Source organism: Colias eurytheme, chromosome 8 (genome assembly GCF_061535395.1).
Source record: "Colias eurytheme isolate Ceu_HAF_F1 chromosome 8, ilColEury1 Martin Lab GWU primary, whole genome shotgun sequence".
NCBI classification, from domain to species: domain Eukaryota; kingdom Metazoa; phylum Arthropoda; class Insecta; order Lepidoptera; family Pieridae; genus Colias; species Colias eurytheme.
The window spans coordinates 5,431,724-5,459,207 of record NC_142987.1 but is presented as its reverse complement, the minus strand read 5'-3'; the positions used below and the strand labels follow the sequence as shown (position 1 = coordinate 5,459,207).

The following is a 27,484-nucleotide window of genomic DNA, read 5'->3' as shown; positions in this document are numbered from 1 at the left end:
CTATACTTTATAATATGTTTGATCTTCTCAAGGGAGTTAGAGGGAGAGAGGTGTAGCATTCATCAGATGCATAGGTACTTACTAGTTATTGATAGAGAAATTCAAAATCTGTCTTTAGAAAAACAACACAAAATAAATGTAAAGCTATTTATCTTCAAGGTACATACACGTTTTATTTATATTATCTTACATTAAAGGTAGTCCAACCGTTAACATTATGCGGTATAATGTCGTTTATATTTTAACTTAATTTTAACCAATGATTTTAACCTATAGACCGGGAGATACTGACACAAAATTTCGAGTCATTTGTAACAGGATGGCGGTTCTACAGGGGTCTTAGTACGCAATGATAAAAAGAAAAATGATGGTGTGATCGCTGGTATCGGTGGTTTAGTCTCGTGGGCGTTAGCCGAACTCGTCGGAAAAATAGCGAAAGTCAAACGATTTGTAACACAAAAATTTTAGTATTCACCGATAGCCCATAAAAAAGAAGTAGGCGGTAGTGTCATGCCATACTTTTCCGGTGTGACTTACAGCCCGCCATACCGACGCGAATATGTTGATTTAAATAAAACAATTATTCAACCATTTGTACCAGGCTAACTTTTGCACAGGTAACCATCGTCGTGCAGCCATTTACGAAAATCGCCATGCCATACTTTTTGGACGATTCCAAATGGTCGCCATACCGCCGAAAATCTGCAAAAAAAATTTATATCGCCAAACTTTTTGTACCAGTATTGCATTTGGATTTTTGGAGAGTATTTGATAAAATGTGACCATTATTATATTTGCCATACTTCTAGTAGGGGGAAAAAGTGCTGTCATACTTGAAAAATTAATTTAGTATTAATTTATATAAGTGAAGATTTCCAACACCTAGATCTTTGAAATTTTGTATTTATTTTCTTTGATCCTCAAACTTCCAGGAAAAATAAGTGCCATACTGTTACAAATCGTTTGACTTTCGCTATTTTCCGACGAGTTTGACTAACGCCCACGCGACTAAGCCGCCGGTACCAGCGTTCACACCATCATTTTTCTTTTTGTCATTGCGTACTAAGAACCCTGTAGAACCGCCATCCTGTTACAAATGACTCGAAATTTTGTGTCAGTATCTCCCGGTCTACTACCATTACATAGTTATCTATACGTTCCAAATAAAATGATATCCCTGATAATGATAATGAATTGATTTCGCAGCTATACTTTTTTGCTTTGAGTAAAATTCAGGAGATGAAAATTTTATTTTATTTATTTGTTAGTGAAGATCCAAGTTCCTCTAGATAATTTTGTACAAAATCCCTACAAGGTGGAATACGAGAAATTCAATATGCGTTCGTTTGTAACTGAATAGGTGGAGGCATATCGAAAGTTCTATTGAAATCATTTGCTAAGGTTTTCCAGAATAATTTTCAGTCGGAATATTTTAAATGTAGGTATGGAAGTAAAAAACACGGCATTGCTGATATTTTATTTTTAATTATCTGAAAGAGATCACTTTACTTGTAGCGATAATTTTCTATAATCTACAAAATATTAAAAATTATTCATGAAATCTCATTTTTCATAAAATCTTATGCTATAAATATTTATTTATTAAAAATTTAAATTATTGTAGGCATACTACTACTACTCACCACAAATTGGTTCCTTAAAAAAAACAAGGATCACTAAATAGTAAATACCTACAATAATCTTCACACGTCATGTTATCAGTAAAAAAATATTTGAATCAGTGCTGCCGTACCTACTCAAGTATTTTATTTTCTCATTGTTCTAGAACGCCAATATTTTATACTTAGTCTTCAATAATTAAGTTCAGCAGTCCACGTTGACTGGCAAAATCTTCTTGGTGAAAGAACTATAAGCGTACAATATAAGATACACTGTAAAATCGGTAATAACGATCGTGAACCCAGGTTTTTCAATCCAGTGCCTTCATGCATTTCATAAATCATGATAGCATTCTATTTACTTTTATTGGTTACTCCGGGTTCCAATTACATTTATGAATCTTGCTCTGAAGTTTTTAACACGCTTTTATTAGCTTCATCTGTATGTTTCTCTGTAATCAACTCCTTCGTATACCTACCGATTTTGACCTAGGTACTCATTACATAGAAGTGTCGCCAATCATCATATAGTTAGAATGTGGGTATTTGTTATGCTAATTTAAATTTTAACAGCTTCCTTCCCTCATTGATTGCTTTGGAGTGGAGTGTAGTATAGTGTCTAAGTGTAGAGCTTGACCGCAAGAACCTTTGTTAGATTCAAACCGATAGGTATAATAATTGATAGATTTTGTTGTGATTACCAAGAAGGAAAACTTAGACATTATATTAAAATTGTCGGACAAAAAGCTATTTCCGTGCCTCTCTTTGTTCAAGATTCGTTCATGAAAATCAATAGTTTAGTAAGGCTGTTTGTTGTATCACATTATACTCACTTGTCTTTATATGCAAATGTGTCTTATCTGATCAAAGTAATAGTGACGTATGTCGTTTAACATATTCGATTTTGTCTTCCGGAGATAGCAAGATGAAGTACCTACAATACGTAGGCAAGTAAGTATACTTACTTGCCTACATAACTATAGTTAACTATATGTAACTATATAACTATAGTTATATAAATAAAAAAATTAAGTTATGTTGTTGATGTTGTCGATCATTAATTAGGTTTGAACCGCTCAAAAACATGCTATGGCCACAGACTAATAATAATATACTACGTAGGTATACAATATGGCAATAAAAAAGAACCTAGCTTCTCTTGAATATCAATGAAAAAAGTAGATGCATGCCTCTTCCACAGCAACATTTTAAAAATAATGACGTCAAAAGGTTACATGCAATTGAATGAAGTTGGTAATAAGTAATAACCTTTGCTTATTTTTAATCGATTGACGCTATAGAGAATAATGCATCTCAATTAACCCGCTAACTATTTCTGATACAGCTACTGAATATACTTAAAACAATTACCAGGAAATCACGTCAATGTTTTTATTAGATAAGACGCTTGAAATTGTTTAGTAGATATGTGAAATTAAAAAAGACAAACGAGAATACCTGATCAAATCATTATCAATGTTTAAAAAGATAAGATAAAGAAGATACTGTATTTTATGTATCGCTTAATAGAGCACGTTTTCGATGTGTTCTTAAATAATTGAAAAAAAAAAAGTAATGCATAATGTACCAACAGGTATATGTTACATATGGGATTTTAAATGTTATTGAGTGTAGAATTAACTACATACAATAAAATAAAATACAAATATCCTTGAGCTACCGATAAGAATCGATGGAAACAATTTGGAAATAAGTAGGTAATTCTAATGAAATCAAAATTAAGAACAATAAATAACTCTTATCCTATCTTTAAACGTGTACATTTTCAAATCGTTTCTGATAATACAGACGTGAAATAAACGTGATATACATTAGCTCTAAAGTCAAAGTATAAATATTAGGCGTAGGTACGTAGGGCGAACATTATAAATTAAATTATTAATGACAACCAAATTGATTTAATGATTTAAACCCTACGTCTATCTAGTAGATATATTTGCTAATACAGGTTTACAATTTGCATTAGGTATATGAAAAGGAAATGTTTATCATGTTGCGATTTTTATAATTTTCTTATACATAGGTATATAATACCTATGACGGCAAGAGAGATTAATCGCGAGATGATTTTCAGGATTTTCATAGCGCCGAAATTTTCCTCAGGATTATTATGCGAGATGTTTTTATAGTTTTTTAAGGTTTGATACCATATTAATTTGAACAATAGGTGTGAACGCTCTAAATTCGGCATTTTGACGATAAATATTCACATTTTTATTTGTAAGTACGTATTTTTATACGTAGTGACTTTCTAGTTAATGGAAGTTGGAAACGCTTGGAAAAGGCATTTGAAATTCTTCAGTTAGTTACTGCGTAAGTAAGAATTTATTTCATGTCATTCCTCGTGATAAATATCTAATTACAAAATGTTGAATCACACATCTAGGGTTAGGTAATTCATAATATTTTAGGTAAAATGATAAAATGCGACGTTCATTATTTATCTGCCCATAACGTCATAGTCTAAAAATGATATGTATCCTTTTCCCAGAATAACTAGATTATTATTTTGATTACGTCTTGGTCAATGCAAAAATAAATATACTAGGTACATGAGTTGTATATTTTACCCATAAATACATAGGGTCTTTAGAAAAAGAAAACTAAAATAGGTATACATATTATACAATATAATATGCTTTGTTCATTTCAATCTAAATTTTGTCTTGCCCATGAAATAAAACTATTTCATGAAGTATCTAGACACTCGAGAATTTTGTGAAGTGAGCAAATCTATGATATGGACACTAGTCCAGGATCCTTCGCCCATTTTTGCACGTGATTACTCCGAGAGTAGCTTTATTTTGATGAGACGCCTAATAATTTCCTGTACGAAACTCTCGATTGTGGTAGCTAACAGAGGTAACATTTAACAAGCACAGAACAAAGAGATAACAAGGATAAAATGTGTTGATTTGATGGTTCTCAAATATTTATTATGCAATTTGAAGGACAATATGTCTGTTGAATTATATAAATTTTAACTGAGTGAAAACAAAAAAATCTGCTGGTTAGTAATCATTTATGATGACCTCGTTATCGATACACATTGGAAAGAGGGGACTCTTTGATCAAACCATAGATTTTGTAGGTCAAATATTTTTTCGAATAATTTAGATAATTATCTAGAGATTGAACAAAAAAAAATTCAGTTAGTAATAAATATTTGAGAACCATCAAATCATAACATTTTATCCTTGTTACCTCTGTAAGCTACCACAATCGAGAGTCTCGTACATGAAATTATTGGGCGTCTCATCAAAATAAAGCTACTCAGGGAAAATTAGCTTGATAGTAATCAAGTGCAAAAATGGGCGATGGATCCTGAATTACACGACATAATATTATTAAAAGAAACGAATTTAAAGAAATTTGGTCAATCGTTACTTCTCGGGCTACGATAACTCGTCCAGTATTTTATCATAAAAAAAAACCAGCGGACAATTAAGACGCTTCTAATGCTTATTTGTCGAATTCTGTTATGTAGTTTAGAAGTTACGAGGGAAAAGATGAACATACATATAGGTATACATACATACATAGCCTGTCAAAATCATAACCCTCCGTTTGCTTTGCCGTAGTCGGGTAAAAATTACGAAGTTTTATACTTTTATAGTGGAACAAACTGTCACATCCTGTAGGTAGGTACATACTTAATTTAGGTCTATACCTACTAGTGTCGATTTGGTATGAACAAGCATTGCGTTGCGGTTTTTAACTGACCAAAGTAGTATCTTCTGGACTTGATATAATTTTCTACAATGCTTATTAGAATTTGAAAGTGGCTTCTTAGCAGACTTGCAATGTCCTAATCAAGAAGGGATAAATGTACCTCATTGAGTTAATATGTACCTACTACGTCGTACATAGTACCTCAATGATATACCTAGATACGAAGATAAGAAATTATTTATATTATATCAACATTCTATAGGTGTAATCTTAATATTTAACATATTACTATGATCCTATCTAATTACTTATTATTAAACAAGAATTCGGATATTCCTTGTTCAAAAATAAAACATTAATTACCTACTGTATAATTTACCAAGGATCGTTAATTAGGAAAGGAATACTTCATTTATTTATTCATATCAATTAATTAGCTCATAAATTTTAAATTAAGTGGAACTGACATTTGAACGTGAACGTATTATAAAATATTTTTAATGTTATTGACACGAGAATTGGAAAACGGCCACCTCCAATGATATTTATCAACCGTGATTACAATTGCTTTGGTAAAAATCAGCATTCGTAACCAGTTACTTGGTGCTGTTGTAAGCGGTGCACGTATATAGTTAAGACACTTGCTGTGTTCAACATAAAATCCGAAATATGACATATGCTTTCATAATAGTGGTGTCCGTGGCAATAACATTAAAACTATTGTTTATGAGCTTCTCTTTATACTTTACCCTCAAACATGATGGATCAGAAACGAAGGAGGTAAGACAACCTTTTTTACTGTGAACCGTGTCTAAGAATTTAAATGCCATTGAGCAAACATTTTAAAATATATTAGTTGATTTTCAAAAAAACATTAACGTCGCCGTTTAAACTTCGTGATTGCAAAAATACACTTTATCACAAGATTTTAAGACTAGATTACACGGTTGTTTTGGACTGTATCTAAACATGTCATGATTTATACTTAAATATAGGTAACATGGTTCTCGCTAAGTGAAACTTTTATGAGTTTTCCTTTTGTCGCGAATGCAGTAAGTATATATTTAAAAAACTTAAATAAGTAGACCGTACATACTTAGGTTATCGCTTAACTCTATTATATTGACTTCACTTGTGTTGATTGTTGAATGACAAAATTGTATATCTACCTATACGTACGAAGGCTATTGTTAAAACATTTGCATCAACATAATGTCGGCCTTGTAGCCCGACGTTCGGAACAAAAAAATGAACTTCACTTTCTAGACTCTAGAGCGATAATACAATACGATAGATGTGTCATAATTAAATCGCGTTTTAAATCAGTTTTAATTTTTAATTTCTACTAGATTAAACTAGAACTACTAGTAACTACTAAACTGGGCAACTGGTAAATGTTAACTTTATAGGTCTAGGTTCCTTTGATAAAATGGGAGTGAAAAAATGATTAGGCCAGATAAATAAGAATAAACGATAAGAGAACGGTATTTTATGACAACAATAATCTATCAATCATTTTTTATTTGTCATAGTTTTAATATCCATACTAATATGTATTATAAATGCAAAAGTAACTCTGTCTGTCTGTCTGTTACTCAATCATGCCTAAACTACTGAACCAATTTGCATGAAATTTGGTATGGAGATATTTTGATACCCGAGAAAGGACATAGGCTACCTTTTATTGCGAAATAACTATGTACCACGGGCGAAGCCGGGGCGGACCTCTAGTATCCTATAAATGGTTAATCCTGGTTATAATATTAAAAATTAAAATATGTTTTACTCTATAGCGCATAGGCACCTGAGGTAGTAACTACATATTTAGTAATCTGTGGGGTTCGAAATTAACCGTCAGGAAGCCAGAACGCTTGAATCTATCCTCACAAAAGTATATGTCTGTCTATGAGAACAGATAATAATATATAATACTAGATTTCCGCCCGCGGCTTCGCCCGCGTTTTCAAAGGAAAACCCGCATAGTTCCCGTTCCCGTGGGATTTCCGGGATAAAACCTATCCTATGTGTTAATCCAAGTTACCCTCTATATGTGTGCTAAATTTCATTGTAATCGGTTCAGTAGTTTTTACGTGAAAGAGTAACAAACATCCATACATCCATACATCCATACATCCATACATCTATACATCCTTACAAACTTTCGCCTTTATAATAGTGTTAAGATAAATAACAGATAATATAAATAACTAAGCCACATTAGAAATAACGAACAAAGGAATATAGCTTGAGCAACCCGAGGCATTGCCCTATCCGATGAATTAGCCACGGGGCTAAAGCTATAGTTACGCCACTAGTTCAATGTGAAATTGATTGTAACTGCTCTGAAAACGTTAAATTAATATTCGAAAATAGCATAAACAAGTACATTTCAAATATTCTTGATAATAATATATCTACCTATTATTGATAAGTATTCATAAATAATGTGACAATGAGTTGTTATTGAAAGTATAGGTAATATAAGGCGCGGGACATATACAAGCGGCGCGGCGCGCATCGGGCGCACCGCGGGCGCACTGCCAGCGCGCCGCGGGCGCGCTGCCGGCGCGCCTCGGGCGCGCTGTTGGCGTCCGAAAATGATATTTATATAGAGTGGTTAAATGCATTTTCTTCATACATAATTTAGTAAAATTATGTTTTTTGTGCTAAAAGAGATTAACATTAATTTGAAAGTAACGATTTTATTTTGATAATTCCTTGTAAGTAAATAGCGAGGATAACAAACACGATTGCAAATATATCTTTGTTGGAAATGTTGGAATTTACTTGGAAAATTTTATAGTACTTTTAAAGTAATTTTAAAGTAGTACTGGTGTAATGATGGAAGAAAAGAAGGTTAAAATAACACAAAATTTATATTGTACTAGCGGTCCGCCCCGGCTTCGCCCGTGGTACATATTTCGCAATAAAAGGTAGCCTATGTTCTTTCTCAGGGTCTAAAGATTATCTGTGCCAAATTTCATCAAAATCTCAGTTCAAAAGTATTTACAGTACTGATCATTCCACAATATTATTACAATTACAAATAAATAAAAAACACAATCAAAATCAGGATTATCTTTATTTCTGACATTGTAAATACATGGGAACTTTCATTATGCTCTTCTTCATTTTCACTTTCCCTACTGCCATCACCTGTGTAAATCATTTCATCGATTAATTCAATTCACCTTTAAAAACAAAACGAAGAAGGGTATGTAATAGCAGCTCTATATAATTCCACACAGAGAGAACACATTTTTGACTGACAGGCTACCGTCTCCTACCACCCGATTTGTTTTTGATTGTGTATGACCGTGAATTGACCTCTATTTGGATGCGATGGGGGAAGCGCGCCTGCGGTACGCCTGCGGTACGCCCGCGGCGCAACCGTGGCGTGCCGCCTCGTCACCTTTCCAAAATTCTTTCATACAAAATGTATAAGAAGGACGTGGTGCAAAACAGATTCAAGAGGTGCGCTTATGGCACGCCCGCGCCCGCGCCGCTTGTGTTTGACCCGCGCCTTAGTGGAGCGCCTGGGGGTTTTCACCTCGGATTAGAGTTATAGTGAATGAATGAATTAAAAAACAATATCCCACATCGATCATATTAATTCATTCACTATAATAACAGCTCTAATCCGAGGTGTTACGGTTTTGAATACTACAGGCACTCCACTATACAGGGTGTCCCACCACCGGTATTCTGAGCTCGTCCAAGTTTACAAGTCCCTTCGCGCTTATATATACAATGCATTATTCATTCATTATCATAGCTGTTGGCTGAAACTACGTGTTAGTAGTAACTATTAATCCGTGGTAGTATGGAGCATATTATGTACTGGAGCATGTAGCAAAAAAATATAGCTTCATTGCTCATTTCCAATCAAAAATTTATATTAAATTAATTTTAAAAAGTACCTTTTGAATTCTGTGCCTATGTTACCTATGTATGCTATTTTTGTTACAGGGATCAACAAAGAAGAACGGAAAAGGAATAATGGCAAAGTGCAAACAAATCACTCGAGCATTTATGCCAAAAATGAATTGTTGTCCGGATGGAAAAGACAAATATAACTTAAACTACAGTTGAAACTCTTTATCAATTTGTAATTTAGATATTCATTTAGATATACTATTCATCAATTTTAATAATTACTTCCACGTATGTACATATAGGTGTGGCTGCTAAATTCATATTACTGCATATATTTTTAATTTGATGTGAATATTTGTACTGTAAAAGCTTTTTATTAAATGTAAAATAAAAAATATAAAATAGTTTGTTATCCGAAGCCGCAGCTCCAATGGTGGACTTAGGTACTTTATATGTTGTTGATAACATTTAGAAATAACGTTTCTCTAAAGATCTTTAATAGATACAAAGTTTCTCAAATTCGTTATGGAACTGAGATTGCTCTCACAAATTTTTGTGATGGATGGATGGATGTTGCTGGCTTCAGTTTTTTACTTTTTACAAAGGAAACGTTTTTATTCGTAGGTTTTAACATATAAAAATATATTAAAGGATTAAATAAAAGCTTGATTTTATTTGCATTGTGGGAATCAAGCACGCATCGTGTAAGTTACTTCATCCATACAGATGGCGTGAAATACGAGTAGGAGCATTCGAATACATACTGTATTTCGTACGATCAGTGGCTGAGACTGAACAATAATTATGGTCTCTGCTAATATTTATGAACGGTAGTCATCGCTTACCATTGGGCGACCCATCAGAAAAGTGCGAGCTCTAATAATAAAATATTATTATTTTATTATTGTTGTTGAGATGAGATAGAGACGAGAGTATGCAATGGATTAGCGATAGGCTTCCTATACAAAAATTTAAGTATTTCTGAAATTAATTTTGTTTAAGTAGTACCTTGTGTACCTAACTATCTAAATGTTATTAATTAATTTTACGTAACATAAAGAAAATGATGTAAAATAGAAAAAATATGGTTTCCAGCTAAATCAGTTAAAATAGCTTTTCCAATCCTTCATAGTAATAGGTACCTACCTACCCATTTGATTTTTGGAAAAACATCAAGTAGATATTAATTGTACTTAAAATATAGGGAAGTACCTAAGTACTATACTATTTTCATCGACTCTGGTCTTTCATATAGGTATACCTATACGTATTTTAATTTTAAATTTTATACAAATCGATCAGCGTAACAGCGACATATCTTTCGCATCAGAATACATACCTACAATAGTTATATATATAGGTACATATTTTAAATTCAAAGATATAAATTAAAATACTACTTTGACCAATGAAAACAATCGCCTAGAATCTAGATCTTTGTGTTCGTATACCTCGCCAAGTCTAATTAAGTAATTATTATTTTTACCACGTTGATTAAGGTAATAGAAGTATCCTATTTGAATTAATATTCTAAGAAGTACTATCGCCTAAGTACATGAGAATAGCAGAACGTACAGGATATAGGTAGTATGTTGAGGATGGTTGAGGAAATACGTTTTATGGACGCATGTGAAATAAAAATTCAACCCTGAGGGCTGAGGTTGGTATAGACTACAAGCCCGCATAGGACAAATATATGGGTCAAATGAACCACCAGGGGACTTATCTAGAACGATAGCAGAGCAAAAAATAATAAGATTCATCACTATGCCGTCACTTGTAAGCTGTCCAACTGAGTGCAGATGAGAATTGAAAAGTACAGGTAGACTCGGTAAATTTTGGTCATATATTTTTGTACGGCATTCTTAACCATCGATAGATCCATTAAAAATAATAAGAAACCGCTCAGTGCCGTACAAAAATGTGGGTCCACCAAGTCGGAATTTTTATTTAATTTCCGAGAGTTACCGGGGGTAAATTTGGTCATTTGACCATGTACGGCATCTGTGTCATACTATTGCTATACTGCTTTTAATCCATTATTCCGCAACGCCGTACAAAAATCATGGGGACAAGGGGAAAAAATCGAGAGATGCAATCCCCTCTCTTTCCCCACTCCAGGGGGTCATTTGACTAAGTACGGCTTCGGTTCCAAAACATTATCTAGCACTCAAAAGTACTATTAAAAGCAATGCCGTCAAAAAATAATTGTTCTTTTAAATGTATACCAATAATCATCTTAATTTCATCGAATTCTTGATATAAAGAGCTGTAAGGTCATTTGACCCTGTACGGGAACTTCTTTTTTAACATAATATTGTAAAATTCAATTGTTGTATAGTATTGCCGTTCAAAAGAAACCGTTCTAAAAAAAGTTATAGAGAAATGCAAAACCAGAAATTTTGTTAAAGTTTAAACATCGTAGATTAATGAAATATAATAGTTTTCTACACTTTATCCGTTGTTTTAAATAGTATTAACATAGATAAATTAGGAAAAAACGATGCCGTACATTTTTGTGCAGACTACATCTTTTAGGCTGATGAAAGCGACGAAAGCTACAATTTTAAGAGTGCTTTATGGCCATTTGATACAGTACGGCATTAACATATTTTTACCCAACTACGGCAAAGCAAAAGGAGGGTTATGGTTGTTTACAGGTCATGTATGTATGTTCATCTATTCCCTCGTAACTTCTAAACTACTTATCAGAATTCGACAAATGACATATCATTAGAGGCGTCTGAATTGTTCACTGGATAACCAGCGACCAGCTAGCTAAAGGCTATATGGGGTTTCACAAAATCTAATGTGGCGCCCTCTAGCGGACAAAACATACAGAGTAAAAAAATAAAGTTAAGATAAATATGCAGTGTTTGGTATCATTTGAAAGCGCTTTACTTGTACATTTTGAATATGTATATATTACTAGCATTTGCTTGTGACTTTACCTGTATTCATGGACTGATTGCATATAATTCACATCTTTTCGTTCATAGCTTTTTTATTAGTTCATCAATTTAACGGAGTCCATTCCACCTGACTCCGACTTTCCAAGGTGATAATTAACCACCTCGAGCTTCTTAATATTAATGTATATTTATATTTTATTATAAAAATATAAAGCAAATATTTCGTTATATGGATTTTTTTCTTTTTCAGATTTTTCCCCTTTGAACCAACGAAAATGTACGGCACATGAAAAAATATTATCTATGCATAAAATACTTTAAAAATAAATTTATTTCGTGTTGTGTCAAATGACCCCCTGGAGTGGGGAAAGAGAGGGGATTACAACTCCCGATTTTTTCCCCTTGTCCCCATGATTTTTGTACGGCGTTGCGGAATAATGGATTAAAAGCAGTATAGCAATAGTATGACACAGATGCCGTACATGGTCAAATGACCACAAAAATATATGACCAAAATTTACCGAGTCTACCTGTACTTTTCAATTCTCATCTGCACTCAGTTGGACAGCTTACAAGTGACGGCATAGTGATGAATCTTATTATTTTCTGCTCTGCTATCGTTCTAGATATGTCCCATGGTGGTTCATTTGACCCATATTTTTGTCCTACGCGGGCTTGTAGTCTAGTATATTAACCTTATCGCTTACGACTTTGACAGTGGATCGATACGGTATCTATAATCAAAAAAATAACATAGTTTTATTTTATTGTAAACTAGCTTTCCGCCCGCGGCTTCGCCCGCGTTTTCAAATAAAAACCCGCATAGTTCCCGTTCCCGTGGGATTTCCGGGATTAAACCCATCTTATGTGTTAATCCAAGTTACCCTCTATATGTGTGCTTAATTTCATTGTATTTGGTTCTGTAGTATTTGCGTGAAAGCACACCCCGGACACTCCATACAAAGTCATCGTTTTGACAGTCACACTGTAGCGACTGCAAATGTGTGTGTTAACGCTTTATGGTTGGCACATTTGTGACTAGCGTAAAAAAAAATTCGCGTTTTTCTTATGAAATACATCCGTAAACAGCACAATATCTAACCATTTTCTACGAAAAACGATAATCACAAATCCAAAATAATAAAATTACTTTAAGTCAATTTGATTAATGTTGTCAAACTTCGTTGCGTATCGTCCTTGCAGAAAAATATGGCCCATTTTATGTCTGATCGCGCGGGGGTGAGGTAAGTTTAATTTTGGCGGGAGGCGGAGAGTGTCCGTTCTGTAGCGTTTAGCTACTATTATGTATTCTGTGGTGAAAGAGTAACAAACACACACATACACACCCTCACAAACTTTCGCATTTATAATATTATAATTATACTAGCAGTCCACCCCGGCTTCGCCCGTGGTACCTACATGTTTAAACTATCCTATCTCTCAAGTTGAATCGAACTGCACATGGTGTGCGCATTTTATTATAATCGGTTAAGTGGTTTAGGAGTCCATTGAGGACAAACATTGTGACACGAGATTTATATATATTCAGGACAGATATTATCATTTCCAAAATTTCAGTACACTGTTCTTGGTATGATTAGGTAAGACTAGTAGGAAAGCTAAATTTGATAAATAAAAATAATGTTGATAACAGAATAAAATTTATTTATATTCACAAAACATTATAATATTATATACATAACATCTTTGTATTATACAATATATACAAAGGTCAAACTTGTTAAAACACTGCCCATTTATATAATATAAACAAAATAATCTTTCCATCAATGCGATTCATAACCTGAAGGTACTAAATAATTCATTACTCTTGTTGCAGTGGGCCAAGTCACTGTTTTCTGCTTAATATCTAGTTTGAAGTTTCTTTCCTTATACATAAGTGCATTTTTCACAACCAATCTATTGAATTCATGTACATGCGGATGGTTTGTATACTCATCTATGGCCATCCACTTGCAATCTTTAACTTCTCTGTGTGATTGTACAATATCTTCTGAGATAGCTTTCATCATCATCAGGATATAAATATCTGAGTTACCATACATCATGTTGTGAGAATGCCTGAATGTAATTATTGATTCAAAACTACAGTCCACTCCAGTTTCCTCTTTTACTTCTCGCACACCAGCATCCTTGATGTCTTCTCCTAAAAATATTTATTATTTAATTATTATTTAAGTAGTGTAGGAATTAACTTGGTATCGAAAAATATGATTTTTCTTACAAATAAATTTCCTCCAAGAGCATAAATTCAATTACATATTCCCATTTATATTCCACTTTCCAAAAGGGTCATGTGTTTTCTTGATTGTTTATAGTTTATACAGTTGATGAAATAATAAAAAATTTACGTACCTCTTTCTACATAGCCACCTGGCAACTTCCAGTGTGGGTAATTATAATGTTTCTCCGATATTGCCAATAGCTGTTGTTTATCATTTAACACCAAGGCACCCACACCCAGGTTTGTATGGCTTGCTGGTGGTAAATTTGGAGTAGAGTCCAACGGAAGCCACTTATACATCATCACAAAGTCATCTCTAGCATGATGAAAATGAAAACCTCTCTAAGGATACCAAACTTTATAAAAATGAAAATGTAACAAGCACTAAATAAAACATAGCTAATCTTATTTTAAAGAAAAAATTACCTTAGCTAATAGGGGAACATACTCGGAACTCTGGATTCGAATTTTAAACCATATGCACCTTTTCCCCTCTTCATGCCATTGCTTTAGAGAATCTATAACATTATAAGAAGTATAATATGTAATATGTATATTTAAAACTTATTTTTTTATTGACTCAAATCATTCTAATTATAATTTACCTTCTAATTTAATCAAAAATTCATCATTGTTGTATTTTACATCAACCGTGTCAACTGTTACACCCTTGAATCTATCAGGTTCGGCTTTGAACACATATTTAGTTGAATAGCATGTCTTCATTGAGGATATTAGCCTGCAATTATGTACTATAATAGATGATTTTATATAATGTTTCTTAATTCTAATAATTGACATATGAACAGATGTCGCAACAGAAAATTTTCAATAATAGTTCCAACCTCATATTATTTTTTCTCATCCAAGCATCTTTTACTGTACAAATAAATCTTGTAAACATAGTTATTACAGAAAGTAAACGGTTATCTAATTATACACTATATGTTCATTAGAATAAGCTTAAACTACTTTAGATAAAATCCTGATTATTAAGATGTCATAATAATAAATTCATTTTTATTTTAAATGAATAAAATTATTATATTTCCAGGCTTATTTCCAGGCACAATTTTATCAAAATCATCAACATTGAGATAATATTAATAATGGAGCAGACACCACGAACAAAATCTGTGCGCCAAGATGGCGGCGCGGGGCGCGCGATTGACGGCTAGACAGTCATAGATTATGCGATGTCACTGACTCACCGCTATAGAGGCGACACTTTGTTTCTTTCTGTCTATTTTATTGGGTGCCACTCCTTACATGCACGTTGACTTGAAATTTTCTTTGTACTTACTTAATATTTATTTCAGATATAAACTGACTTTACTACGCGGGGCTAACAATATCTGGCATATAATATAGGATGAGGAGGTTCAATATGGGCTATGGGAAGTTTCATTCCTTACAAATTGAGCCTTTTTTAGAAAAAAAAATAAAAGCCGTGTAAAAATTGTGTTTATTTATATTTAGTTCATCATCCTCAGAACATGTTCCCGGCTCAGAAATTGCTTGTATTGTTCCAGTACTATTGTAGCACACCTTCGGCTAAAATAAATATAATAATAATAATGTTAGTGATGGCTAAAATAATATTTTATTTGTAATACAAATCCGTAAAATTTTATTATTATTACTAACATCAATACAAGGAACAGCAGACTTCTTTAGAATACGCCTTCCCGCTTTTGTGGTATATTTATCCTCATCGCGAAAATGCAATGAACAGATGCTAGTTCTATCGGATGGTAACCAGGTTTCTTCACTGCGGTTGTTTTGGACAAATTTTACTCATTTTTCCCTTTCTTCACGAACCAGACATGGAAACCTTGAATAGAAAAAATATTAATCTCTGAACTAGCGGTCCGCCCCGGCTTCGCCCGTGGTACATATTTCGCAATAAAAAGTAGCCTATGTTTTTTCTCAGGGTCTAAAGATTGTCTGTGCCAAATTTCATCAAAATCGGTCCAATAGTTTATGAGCCTATTTATTACAATCAAACAAACAAACAAAATTTTTCCTCTTTATAATATTAGTGCAGATAAATAAATAATAATTCAATTATACGTTCAAGTCAGTAGCTTATACAATATCAATTAAAATTGATTAAAATCAATTAACAAAAAAAAATTGGTGATTAAGTAATTGATTTTCATATTTCATGATTTCACCTTTTTTCAATTAACAACCAGTCTATGCTTTTCTAAATATGTAAAATTATTATTTTATACTATAAAAATATACGCCAGCAAATATTACTAACAACACTTATTTCATGCCCAATGTCATATCTTAAATTTTTAATCTATGACAAATGACGCAAAATGTCGCCCGCCAAAAATTTTGTTCTAACTAAGTTTTAAAAATTATTATCTAATTACTTACTGATTGAAAAGTTATTCCTTTGCACTTTTCCGTATTATTTGTATTATTTGTGCAATATCGTAACACACACGTAGGCATATTTGATGCGTTTCACTTTAAAACAAATAAAAAATGAGCATGACGTTCGCGCCAATGAGCGAGCAAGCGACTGAGTGCAGTTACGCCACATGACGTATGTTGAGTGGAACATAAGTGGTGTAGGCCTCAGAGGATAGGTTTATTCCTCTGAGGTGTAGGCGGTATCGACTCCATATTAATATTATCTCAATGATCATCAATGACAATGTCATTTGTCAAGATTCAAGATTATAAATATTAAATTATAAATATTTCGTAATTGTCAATTTTGTAGTAGACTAAAAACTACTACTACATAATCACTCGACCACGAGTGGCTGAGTTGGTCAGGCATCCGCCCCGGAATGGTGCGAAAGGATGCGGGTTCGAGTCCCGCCTCTTTTTCTATTCTTTATAAATTTATATTTATAAATCATTTTAATGCCATAAAACCAAAATATAAATTTCAACAAAATTCATCAACGTTCACCTGGGCTGTTTTCCAATTACAGAGCATAATGCGACTCAGTGGCGCACAATGCCGAATTATGCTGATGCTTAATTGGAACGTGAAACGCACCAGCAGGTGGCGCAAAATTATTGGCTCGACTATTGACGCAATGGGCGCAGCGGCCGCAAGCAAGCAAATCACAGTGACAGTATATAAGTGTATAATCTATGGCCTCAATTTGACCGTAGCTTTATAATCTGTTGATTGTCGATTGTCAAAAATGCCGTATCATCGTATCTCAATGTTAATTGTCAAATGTCAATTCACATTTCACAATAATATATCACGAGATTATACATGCAATGAATTAATTATCAATGACGTAAAATAAAAATTTTAAAAATATTTAGCGGATGGCGAATAAAACCAATTTTAAATAGTACAAATTATTTTTAATTTTTCGAGTGTATGTAAGTATGTATGTATGTCTGTGTCAGTCAAAAGAAACAAAGGTCATAAAATAATAGCTGCACCACTTGAACTCGCGTAAAATGCTCAACTATAAAAAATAATATTACTTATCAAGTTCATGATTAAAACTAGAGATTAATGTAGAATAGTTTTTTGTTGCGCCCCACACGCGATTGCCGTTTGTGATTCACGATATAAGACGAAATATTAATTATTAAGTAAACTATGTCGAGTACAGTATTTAATGGTGTTTCGGATAGATACAAAGGTATTACTGTTACTTCGCAAGAGGAACCTTGTGAGAAAAATGAATTTAAAGAAAAGCTTTTAGGTGAGTGGATAATAATTATAATAATTATACTATGTATGTAGGTAGTACCATTGTTTAAACTTAAAACCATTACTGTGCAATTTAAAACCATTTTTATAAAACTTATTTATTATTTTAAAGGCCTTAAATAATATATTATCCCAAAGGTCATTAAAAATTGTACACTTTTTACTCTTAAAATTTTAAAAAGAATTTAAGCATTGTGTTACATACTATTACTACATAGTAATAATAGCTCAATGGATTTAGGCTATTCATTACTGAAATGCACATACTAGCATAGGTTCCTTTGTACTTATAGGTAACTGATTGCCTATTCTCCAAAACCCCTTCTACAGCTCTGCAAGTTATTTTCACATAGTAAAGTAAAAAAAGATTGTTGTTAACAAATATGAGCCATAAATATGACTATTTATTGCTTCTAGGTAGCATCCTATATAACCCTGTAGTATGTAGGCATTTTTTTAAATATATTCTTTCTTTTATTTCTTTTTTGCGCTATCCTTATTCTTCTCACATTTCCTTTCTTACCAGGTTGCCTGGCAGAGATTGCTGTGTAGCAATAAGGCCGCCTATTGTGCAAAATTTTTGTATCTCATTAATTTGTACCACATTTCCTACATTGTTTTGTACAATGAAGTGTTATAAATAAATAAATAAACCCTCAATATGTATTTTTATTATTTTACACTTGTTATAAATCAAATTTACTAGAGCAAGGTACCTAGGTATATCTTTAGTTTTGAAAATGTTGTTAAAAACAATTAAGAGACTACATTTTCAATGGAGATTTTTTAATGAGTATTACTATTGATTAGTTGTTGATATTTATTTGTTTTAGAATCCTTAAAAAAGTGGGTAACTGAAGAAAGAAGATGTATTTGGTTCAAAGTCAATATTAAAGATGCATCTTGGGTTCCAATATTGGCTGATGTAAGTATTGTAATATTATTAAGTACCTATATATGTATATGTTATATTGTAGTTAAAAATATTATTATTTTAATTTAGTATCAATACTATTTATGCATAGCGAGACAGCGTTTAATTTTCAAATTACAACCCTTGATTTTCTTTAGAGTTTATTAAAAGCACTTGCCTACATTATTATTTATTTGTCATACTTTTGAAATATACTTGAATAAGTGCACTGTGTAGTTTATTAATATTTATAAAAAAAAATCAGGAAGGGTTCAACTTCCATCATGCTAGAGGTGACTTTGTGATGATGTATAAATGGCTGCCCCTGGATAGACCTGCAAACTTACCTCCTGCTTGTCATACTAACCTCGGAGTGGGAGGGCTTGTGCTGAACAGCAAGAATGAAATGCTTGTAGTGACTGAGAAACATTTTGATTACCCTCATTGGAAGCTGCCTGGAGGCTATGTGGAAAGAGGTAAAGAAAAATCTTTGATATTTAAAGATACTTGTCTATAATAAATAAAAATACTTGTCTATACTAATATTATAAAGAGGAAAGGTTTGTAATTATGTATGTATGTATGGTTTTCACACATAACCAACTGGACCGATTTTGATGAAATTTGGCACAGACAATCTTTAGACTCTGAAAAAGAACATAGGCTACATTTTATTGCGAAATATGTACCACGGGCGAACCCAGGGCGGACCGCTAGTTTGATATAAAAGAGATATTATTATTTGATTTATATTATGCATTTATTATATGAAAAAACTCAAACCTAAAAACTTATTTATTCAATTAGACTTCTACAAGAAGCATTTTTGAAATGCCATAACAAACTTTTACCATTTCCACCAGTTAGGAATGAATTTTCTACAGAGAAGAGCTGTCAAGTAACTCTATAGTTGCTCTTTTAGATATAGTATATAATTATACTAGCTTTCCACCTGCGGCGTCGCCCACGCAGTCAAAGAAAAACCCGTATAGTTCCCATTCCTGTGGGATTTTCCGGATAAAACCTATGTCCCGGGGTAAAAAGTAGCCTTTGTCCTTTCTCGGGTATCAAAATATCTCTATACCAAATTTCATGCAAATTGGTTCACTAGTTAAGGCGTGATTGAGTAACAGACAGACAGAGTTACTTTCGAATTTATAATATTAGTATGGTAAAATTGATAAGATTGTTCTAATTCAGATATACTATCACTTATATAACACTACTGCTTAATGAATCTAATTTCTGAATAAGAAGCATATATTATATGCTTTTTATTCAGAAATTATAACATACTAGCTTTCCGCCCGCGTTTTCAAAGAAAAACCCGTTTCCGTAGGATTTCCGGGATAATACCTATCCTATGTCCTTTCTCGGGTATCAAAATATCTCTATACCAAATTTCATGCAAATTGGTTCAGTAGTTAAGGCGTGATTGAGTAACAGACAGACGGAGTTACTTTCGCATTTATAATAAGTATTAGTATGGATTATGATATTAAAATTTTCAGGAGAAAATATAAAAGATGCTGCGATCAGAGAAGTTAAGGAGGAGACTAATGTAGATGCAGAGTTTGATTCCATGGTAACACTACGACACACTCATAATGCAATGTTTGGCAACTCGGACATTTATGTTGTAGTAAAGTTAAAAGCTACATCAGACGAAATTACAAAATCAGATCTAGAAATCAAAGCATGTAGGTGGATGGATGTAAACGAATTTCTAAATCATCCTGATGTACATGAATTTAACAGATTCATTGTAAGACAAGCTTTAGATTTGAAAAATAGAAAGATCAAATTTGATCTTCAAATGAACACAGTTAAAATTTCTTCATTTGTACGAGATATAACATGTCTTACAGTGGAAGATATTAAAGAGAGTTAAATGCATGCAATTTCATTAATATGATGCTGTTTTAATTTTAAACACAAAACAAATAATTGATCAAATCATAATTCATCAACCAGACTAATTGATAAATTATATTGTAAAGAAACAAAATATGTAATATAATTATTATATAATACTGAACCTACAATTATTTTTATGATATATAGTTGTATATGGCAATAGTAGAGGAACATATGATATTAAATGAGATTTATTAGAGGTGTGAATATTGCAGACATTTTTTTCTATCTTTTTAGCACACCTTCACAGTAGCACAAATAGTAAAAGCTCCTTTTTGTCTCCTCTTCTAATAAAGTTGGTTCTCCTTTCAATGTTTTTGACCTACACATTCCTAGCACAAAATATATTTATGTATGCATAATATTATATCTACAGGGTGACTGGTAATTCGACGTGATCCTTCAAAGGGGTTATACTAGAGGTCATTTGCAAAAAATTAAGTCCAGTTAACCAGGGGTCAAAAATGGATGGTTATTGAGCTATGACGATTTTTTGATTTTTAAGAAATTTTCTTCCCTTTTACCAAAAATAATTAATTAAGTATGAAAAAACTACTACACTGTAAACCGAAGAATGAGCGATCACTTTAAAAAAATTCTTGCCCAAAACTTGCATCACCTTAAAAATAAAAGGGTCTTAAGGTGGAATAAAACTTATTTTTCAATAAAACTTAAAACTTATTGCTCAATAACCATCCATTTTTGACCCCTGGTTAACTGGACTTAATTTGTTGCAAATGACCTCTAGTATAAACCCTTTGAAGGATCACGTCGAATTACCAATCACCCTGTATAACTTTAAAATTACTAATATTATATTTCAGTTATTTATTGTAACAAATATACAGGGTATTATGGTATATATACCTTAATCTGATAAGCACAATTTTTTAAGTTGTAATTAATTAATAGGGGACCAGTTCACCAGTGTAATAGGGGTGACAGACGTACGAGTAAGTACGCGAACTTGTGGCTCGACGACCTTTTTCGCTCGTGTGTCACCCCAAGTACGCGTACTTAAAAACCGTCGAGTAAGTTCGTTGACGATCCAACATGTTTGAAATTTTACTCGTAGCCCGCCTTCGCTCGCACGTCTGTCACCACCGCGAGCCGCGAGCCTAGCCTGTCTAGCTATAATAGGTGTTACTAAGTGCAAAAGTTCAATTAATTTCGTCTTCTTCTTTTAGTTTTATGAAAATAATTTAATATAATTAATATGAATGAATATAATATAATTGAATATTGGCGAAGGTATCTTTGAATCACGCCAAGGAAGTTTCACTCCTGACGCGTGGGCTCGGCGCACACGCTCTTTTTTTGTAAAGTACCCTCAAAATATAATAGTAAAAACGAAAATATATCCTTCAATTTTTGAACATTTATTTTGTTAGAATGCTATTTACTTAAAAATAAGTGCTGGTTATTAAATTAAAAATGTCTATATTTAATTCCTGAATAACATAAAATTCCCTCTGTTGATGACATAGCGACATTCGATATCGGTGACACGCGAGAAGCTACTGACCAAGCTCTTGCGTGTGTCACCGACGTCGAGCCGAGTAAGTACGCGAACTTTAAAACCGCGGTTTTAAAGTTCCTACGTCTATCAGCCCTTTAAAATGTTAATTATAAGTATATTTTTGTATGGTATGTAGGAAGCAAAATTTCTTTCAAATATTGCCAGTCACAAGAAACTTCTAGTCTTTACCATCTTGACTACTACAATTACAATTAAAGTTTTAGTGTATACTTCAGAAACTATACGCCATCTATACACTAAGACTGTTTAATTCTTGTTTTTCTATATAATTTAATGAATCTGTATAAATGCCATCAATAATATTATTGTCCTACAAACTTAAATTACAACAGCATTGTGGTTATTGTACTTAATTGTTTTACTCAATAATATGATATTATATACTTTTTTATTTTACAAAGGTTTTATTGTTTGTTAGTATATTTTTATGTTATGTTAACCACTTCATGTTATATTGCAGTTATAGGTTTGTATAGCTTTTATGAATTATTGGTAAAAAATAAAATAAACAAAATATCATTGCCATCTGTTTATTTTCATACAATCCAAGAATGTTATTATGCAAAAATAACATTATTTACATTGTTAATATTTACAACTAAAATACAAATTTGTGTAATAATTTAAGTTTTGTTATTTGTTAAAAATAGCAAGGCAAATAAATACATTGCATTTCATGTGTATTTGGAAATTTAATTTAATTACAGGGACAAACAATCAAGGAATAATTGACCACTGAGCATAATGCTAAAAAGTGAAATGATAATCAAACCTGATTATAAAGGTTCATTTCATATAAAACAGTCAACAAATATACTTTGAAATTTCATTAAAATATCACCTTGATACAAACATTTTAACACCAGTATACTTCATCTATATTACATCTGTCTTCTAAAATTCATCCCTTAATCTATATCTGGAACATTTGCTTTTTGCACCACTTTACTACTTTCGTCATCTGAACTGTCCACATCTCCTATCATAGATTTCAAAAGGCCACCTAACATAGAATTTGGATTTTTATTGCGCTGAGGACGTTCTATTCCAAACCAAATGCGTCCAATGTTATCCAAGTAACCAGAATAATTAGGGTCACGTCTTAAACTGACTGCATACCACTTTCTTAATATTTGAAACTTCATTACATGTTTTCTGAAAAGAAAAAGAACATTATTTGATATGAAATATAAGAATAACATAAAAATAAAAAATGTATGCGTGTACTAGAGTACACACGTAAGAAGTGAAACTTCTTTATGACCTTAAAAATATCACGAGTATGGCGTAACGCAAAAATGTCACGCGTACGGCGTAACGCAAAAATGTCACGCGTACGGCGTAACGCAAAAATGTTACACTAAATTTTTATCCATCCCCGATAAAGAAGTTTCACTTCAAAAATGTATGCGTGTACTAGAGTACACGTAAGAAGTGAAACTTCTTTATGACCTTAAAAATGTCACGAGTATGGCGTAACGCAAAAATGTCACGCGTACGGCGTAACGCAAAAATGTCACGCATACGGCGTAACGCAAAAATGTTACACTAAATTTTTGTCCAACCCCAATAAAGAAGTTTCACTTCAAAAAGAAGGCGCGTAACGGAAAAATGTCACGCGTAACGAAAAAATGTTACACTAAATTTTTTCCAACCCCGATAAAGAAGTTTCACTTCAAAAATCATAAATTGGGCTGGAACATATTCATTTATATATATATTTACATGTAAAACATGACATCTTTTATAACGGTAAAGGTAAACATTGTGACAAAATCAACATGTTGAAGAAACAAATTTTGATATCATTTGTCATCTGCAAACCCGCGCTTGGCAATGTGGTGGATTATGGTCTGTATAAGAGGTCCATGTACCAGCGGTGGGAATTTATGATGGATATTTGGGATTATGATGACAATGTTTAAAATGAGTAATGTTTTAGAAGTGAAACTTCTTTATCGGGGTTGGACAAAAATTTAGTGTAACATTTTTGCGTTACGCCGTACGCGTGACATTTTTGCGTTACGCCATACTCGTGACATTTTTAAGGTCATAAAGAAGTTTCACTTCTTACGTGTGTACTCTAGTACACGCTTACATTTTTTTCTATTACATTACCCAAGAAACTTATATACAGCGTGTATATGTCACCTTATTTTTCCATTTTATCTTATTTGCCTATTTTTAAGGTAAGTTTTTGGAAAGCATCCAGAATATACAAAAGGAAATAGAAATACTCACTCTTCAACAGCTCTCAAGAGAAACCATAAAAAGTTCAAAAGTGGAAGTATATATGGGGGACCTTGGGCATTTATATTAGGATGCGATTTTGTGTATTCATTTAAAGCATCATCTGCCATTTGCTTGTTTCTCAAACACAGTATTTGTAAAACAGCTTGCGCTATAAACATGTCTATTTCTGAGTTCAGTCCTTTTGTTGTGTGAAGTTCTATGAGCATAGTTGCATAAGTTGCACCGTCACTAGAATGTAAAAAGTGTCTATGGGCTGATGTGTACTTCTTTTCCCGCCAGTATACCTGTGCAATTCTCTGAAAAGGTTTGTAATAATTAAACAAAATATAAGAAACAGTTCCAAAGTTTCAAATTACATTAGAAAAACTTATCTAACAAAGATTGTAATTAAAGAGTTAATAATAGTAAAATTGTATGAGGTATGCAATTTAATATAAAACAAGATCTGAAGAATAACAGGGTTACAAAAAACAAACATTGGAGATAGCAGTCCACAGTTCACTACACAAACATAGTTAAAAATAATCTTTTCAATTGAATACTGGATTTTTTTTTATAAAACTACATGTAGAAGTTCTTCTTCGCTTAAATAACCAGACCAACAGAATCAGTTCAATATTTTTATTTAAGGCTCATACCTTATGAAGCAATGGATGACCTATTTTTCCATCATCCATTGACCATTTCACAGCATTAATTAGAAATGTGTCTCTCTCTGGAACACTTGCATTGATCATTTCAAATAATTTAGCTATTTTCTCAATCCATTCTTCTGTGGGCTTGGTTTCTGATTTTGACAAAACATCTAACAAAAGAATACTCAGATCAGCTCCGCTGCCTTGCTGATCGCGTTGTAGCAGTATCAATGCTCCATTATACAGTAATTGTAACAAATCACTATATTTCTTCTGACTTAAATACCTGTGAATTCACGATTTTCATATTAGAATCAATTATTTTCTACAAGATTATGAAATGAGTCACCTTTGATCAATTTTATATTGTTTTTGTACCTAAAATAGAGAGTTCTGTACATTTGGTGTGCTTCATAAAATTTCCCATCATTAACCGACGCTTCTAATTTATCCAGAACTCGTGAAACACCTCTTTCTCCACGAGCAGCCATTATCAATTATTAGTAAGAAGAATTAAGAATTTAAATTATTGTAACATCACAAATATTAATTTACGCCATCAATTATCAAATATTCAATACAACCACATGAAATTGAAACGTAGGTAAACGTCAAATTTATCCAAAAGTGTCACTTTAACATCATTCACTAGCACAGAGCATACCTAATTTTCTAGTTTATGCTTTGTCTTTGGAAACATATTATTTATTTATTTATTTCTCTGGTGCTTACTAGATATTATCACATATTATTCTGTGTCTAGTGGAAAAAGGCGCAACCAAAAAATACATCTTGGCAAAAAAGAGTAGGGAAAAAATGAGGGCGAACCTATAAAGCGTAAAATTACTGAAAGGAGACATACAAGCAGCTTGAAGCTTGGTGGCCACATAGAACAACTTTTGTAAAATATAATTTAATGACACTATATTATAACAACAACTTTGAATTCTTCTTACATGCATTACATCCATATTTTTAAATTACATACTAGCTTAGATTACAAAATAAAAGACAGATGGAGCGTTGCCGAACTAAACCGAATGATTTATCGTCATTTTCAATAAAGCTATGTGTGCTGTCATTTCGCCGCTGCTCTGTACGTACACGGTGCTTCTGTGTGCGTGTAATGTTACCAGATATTGAAAAATTTCCCAAATTTTTCCCCGACTACGGAAAAAAGAGGGTTATGTTTTTCGAGTTTATGTATGTATGTATAATATTTCCTTGACACGCCCTGCAGTATAAACCGTTGGACCGATTTTGAGTTGTGCGGTTTCATTGCAATCATCTGAATTATTATGTTAGTGGCGGTAGTGACGTAGGCTATAAACATATATATTAGCAGTCAAGTTTTAATTTTTATTTTAATATTATTTCGGGTTTGTTGATATTTTTTTATAATATTATAAAAAATTCTTTTATTATATAAAGTACCTGCCTACTAAAGTTATATATAGACAAAATAATTGTGTTCAATTTTTAATTAAATAAATTACATAAAAAAATGTGTGCGTGTGTACACACATAAGAAGTGAAACTTCTTTATGACCTTATTTTTCAAAAAATAATTTGCAACTTTACAGAAATACGTCGAATCACGCGTGGTAGGGACAAGAAAAAGATGGCACGTAACGAAACGAAAAAATGTTACACTAAATTTTTTTTCCAACCCCGATAAAGAAGTTTCACTTCAAAAATTTTCAATATTTACTATAATAATTAAATTATTTTTAATTTTTCAAAATATATGAATGCAAATAGCGGTAGTTTTTAGTCGAGAATACGGGACATTTTATTTTCATCATAACCATCATGGAGTTCACATAAATTAAATTGCTAGCGAAAACGACTATGGCGTTTTTAAGCTTTATAAAAGTAACAAAATAATGTATTATGCTTATTAAAATAATCTAATAATGATCATGAACCTTTAGTGCACTTTACAAATAATCACATTCACGATCGAAAAATCCAACAGCATTACCCTGAAGATCTTTTAACCGTTTTACCAATAAAAATGGCAAATTAATTTTCAAAATACTGGCAACATACGTTGAAGTTTTGTATTCCTTCATATCTGTAAAATTATTATTCGTATAAAGAAATAAATCAGCCAAATAATCTACAGAAAACCTGTGAAACGATGTTTTATCTTTTTTTTTTGTTTTCGGG

The 27,484-nt window shown here is 32.4% G+C and overlaps 3 protein-coding genes and 1 long non-coding RNA gene across 4 annotated transcripts; 2 read left to right on the top strand and 2 right to left on the bottom strand.

The window, feature by feature from the left end:
- Positions 1–5,896: 5,896 nt before the first annotated feature.
- LOC149906488 (uncharacterized) lies at positions 5,897–9,825 on the top strand. The gene is made up of 2 exons (XR_016457014.1): positions 5,897–6,092; positions 9,282–9,825. It is a non-coding gene; the product is annotated as an uncharacterized LOC149906488 (long non-coding RNA).
- Positions 9,826–13,744: 3,919 nt separating this feature from the next.
- Positions 13,745–15,429, bottom strand: LOC149906487 (uncharacterized). The gene is made up of 5 exons (XM_090104600.1): positions 15,191–15,429; positions 14,951–15,084; positions 14,772–14,863; positions 14,477–14,687; positions 13,745–14,267 (listed from the first exon to the last, which is right to left on the bottom strand). The coding sequence occupies exons 1-5, from the start codon at positions 15,247–15,249 to the stop codon at positions 13,888–13,890; spliced, it is 876 nt and encodes a 291-aa protein (XP_089960726.1). The 5' UTR covers positions 15,250–15,429; the 3' UTR covers positions 13,745–13,887.
- A 2,314-nt stretch (positions 15,430–17,743) lies between these two features.
- LOC149906486 (uncharacterized) lies at positions 17,744–21,811 on the top strand. The gene is made up of 4 exons (XM_090104599.1): positions 17,744–18,046; positions 18,888–18,979; positions 19,233–19,443; positions 20,479–21,811. The coding sequence occupies exons 1-4, from the start codon at positions 17,941–17,943 to the stop codon at positions 20,856–20,858; spliced, it is 789 nt and encodes a 262-aa protein (XP_089960725.1). The 5' UTR covers positions 17,744–17,940; the 3' UTR covers positions 20,859–21,811.
- A 1,127-nt stretch (positions 21,812–22,938) lies between these two features.
- On the bottom strand, positions 22,939–25,921 carry LOC149906485 (Golgi to ER traffic protein 4 homolog). Its single transcript, XM_090104598.1, has 4 exons — positions 25,691–25,921; positions 25,316–25,598; positions 24,666–24,973; positions 22,939–23,579 (listed from the first exon to the last, which is right to left on the bottom strand). Exons 1-4 carry the CDS (start codon positions 25,801–25,803, stop codon positions 23,333–23,335), a joined length of 951 nt encoding a protein of 316 aa, XP_089960724.1. The 5' UTR covers positions 25,804–25,921; the 3' UTR covers positions 22,939–23,332.
- Between the last annotated feature and the right edge of the window lie 1,563 nt (positions 25,922–27,484).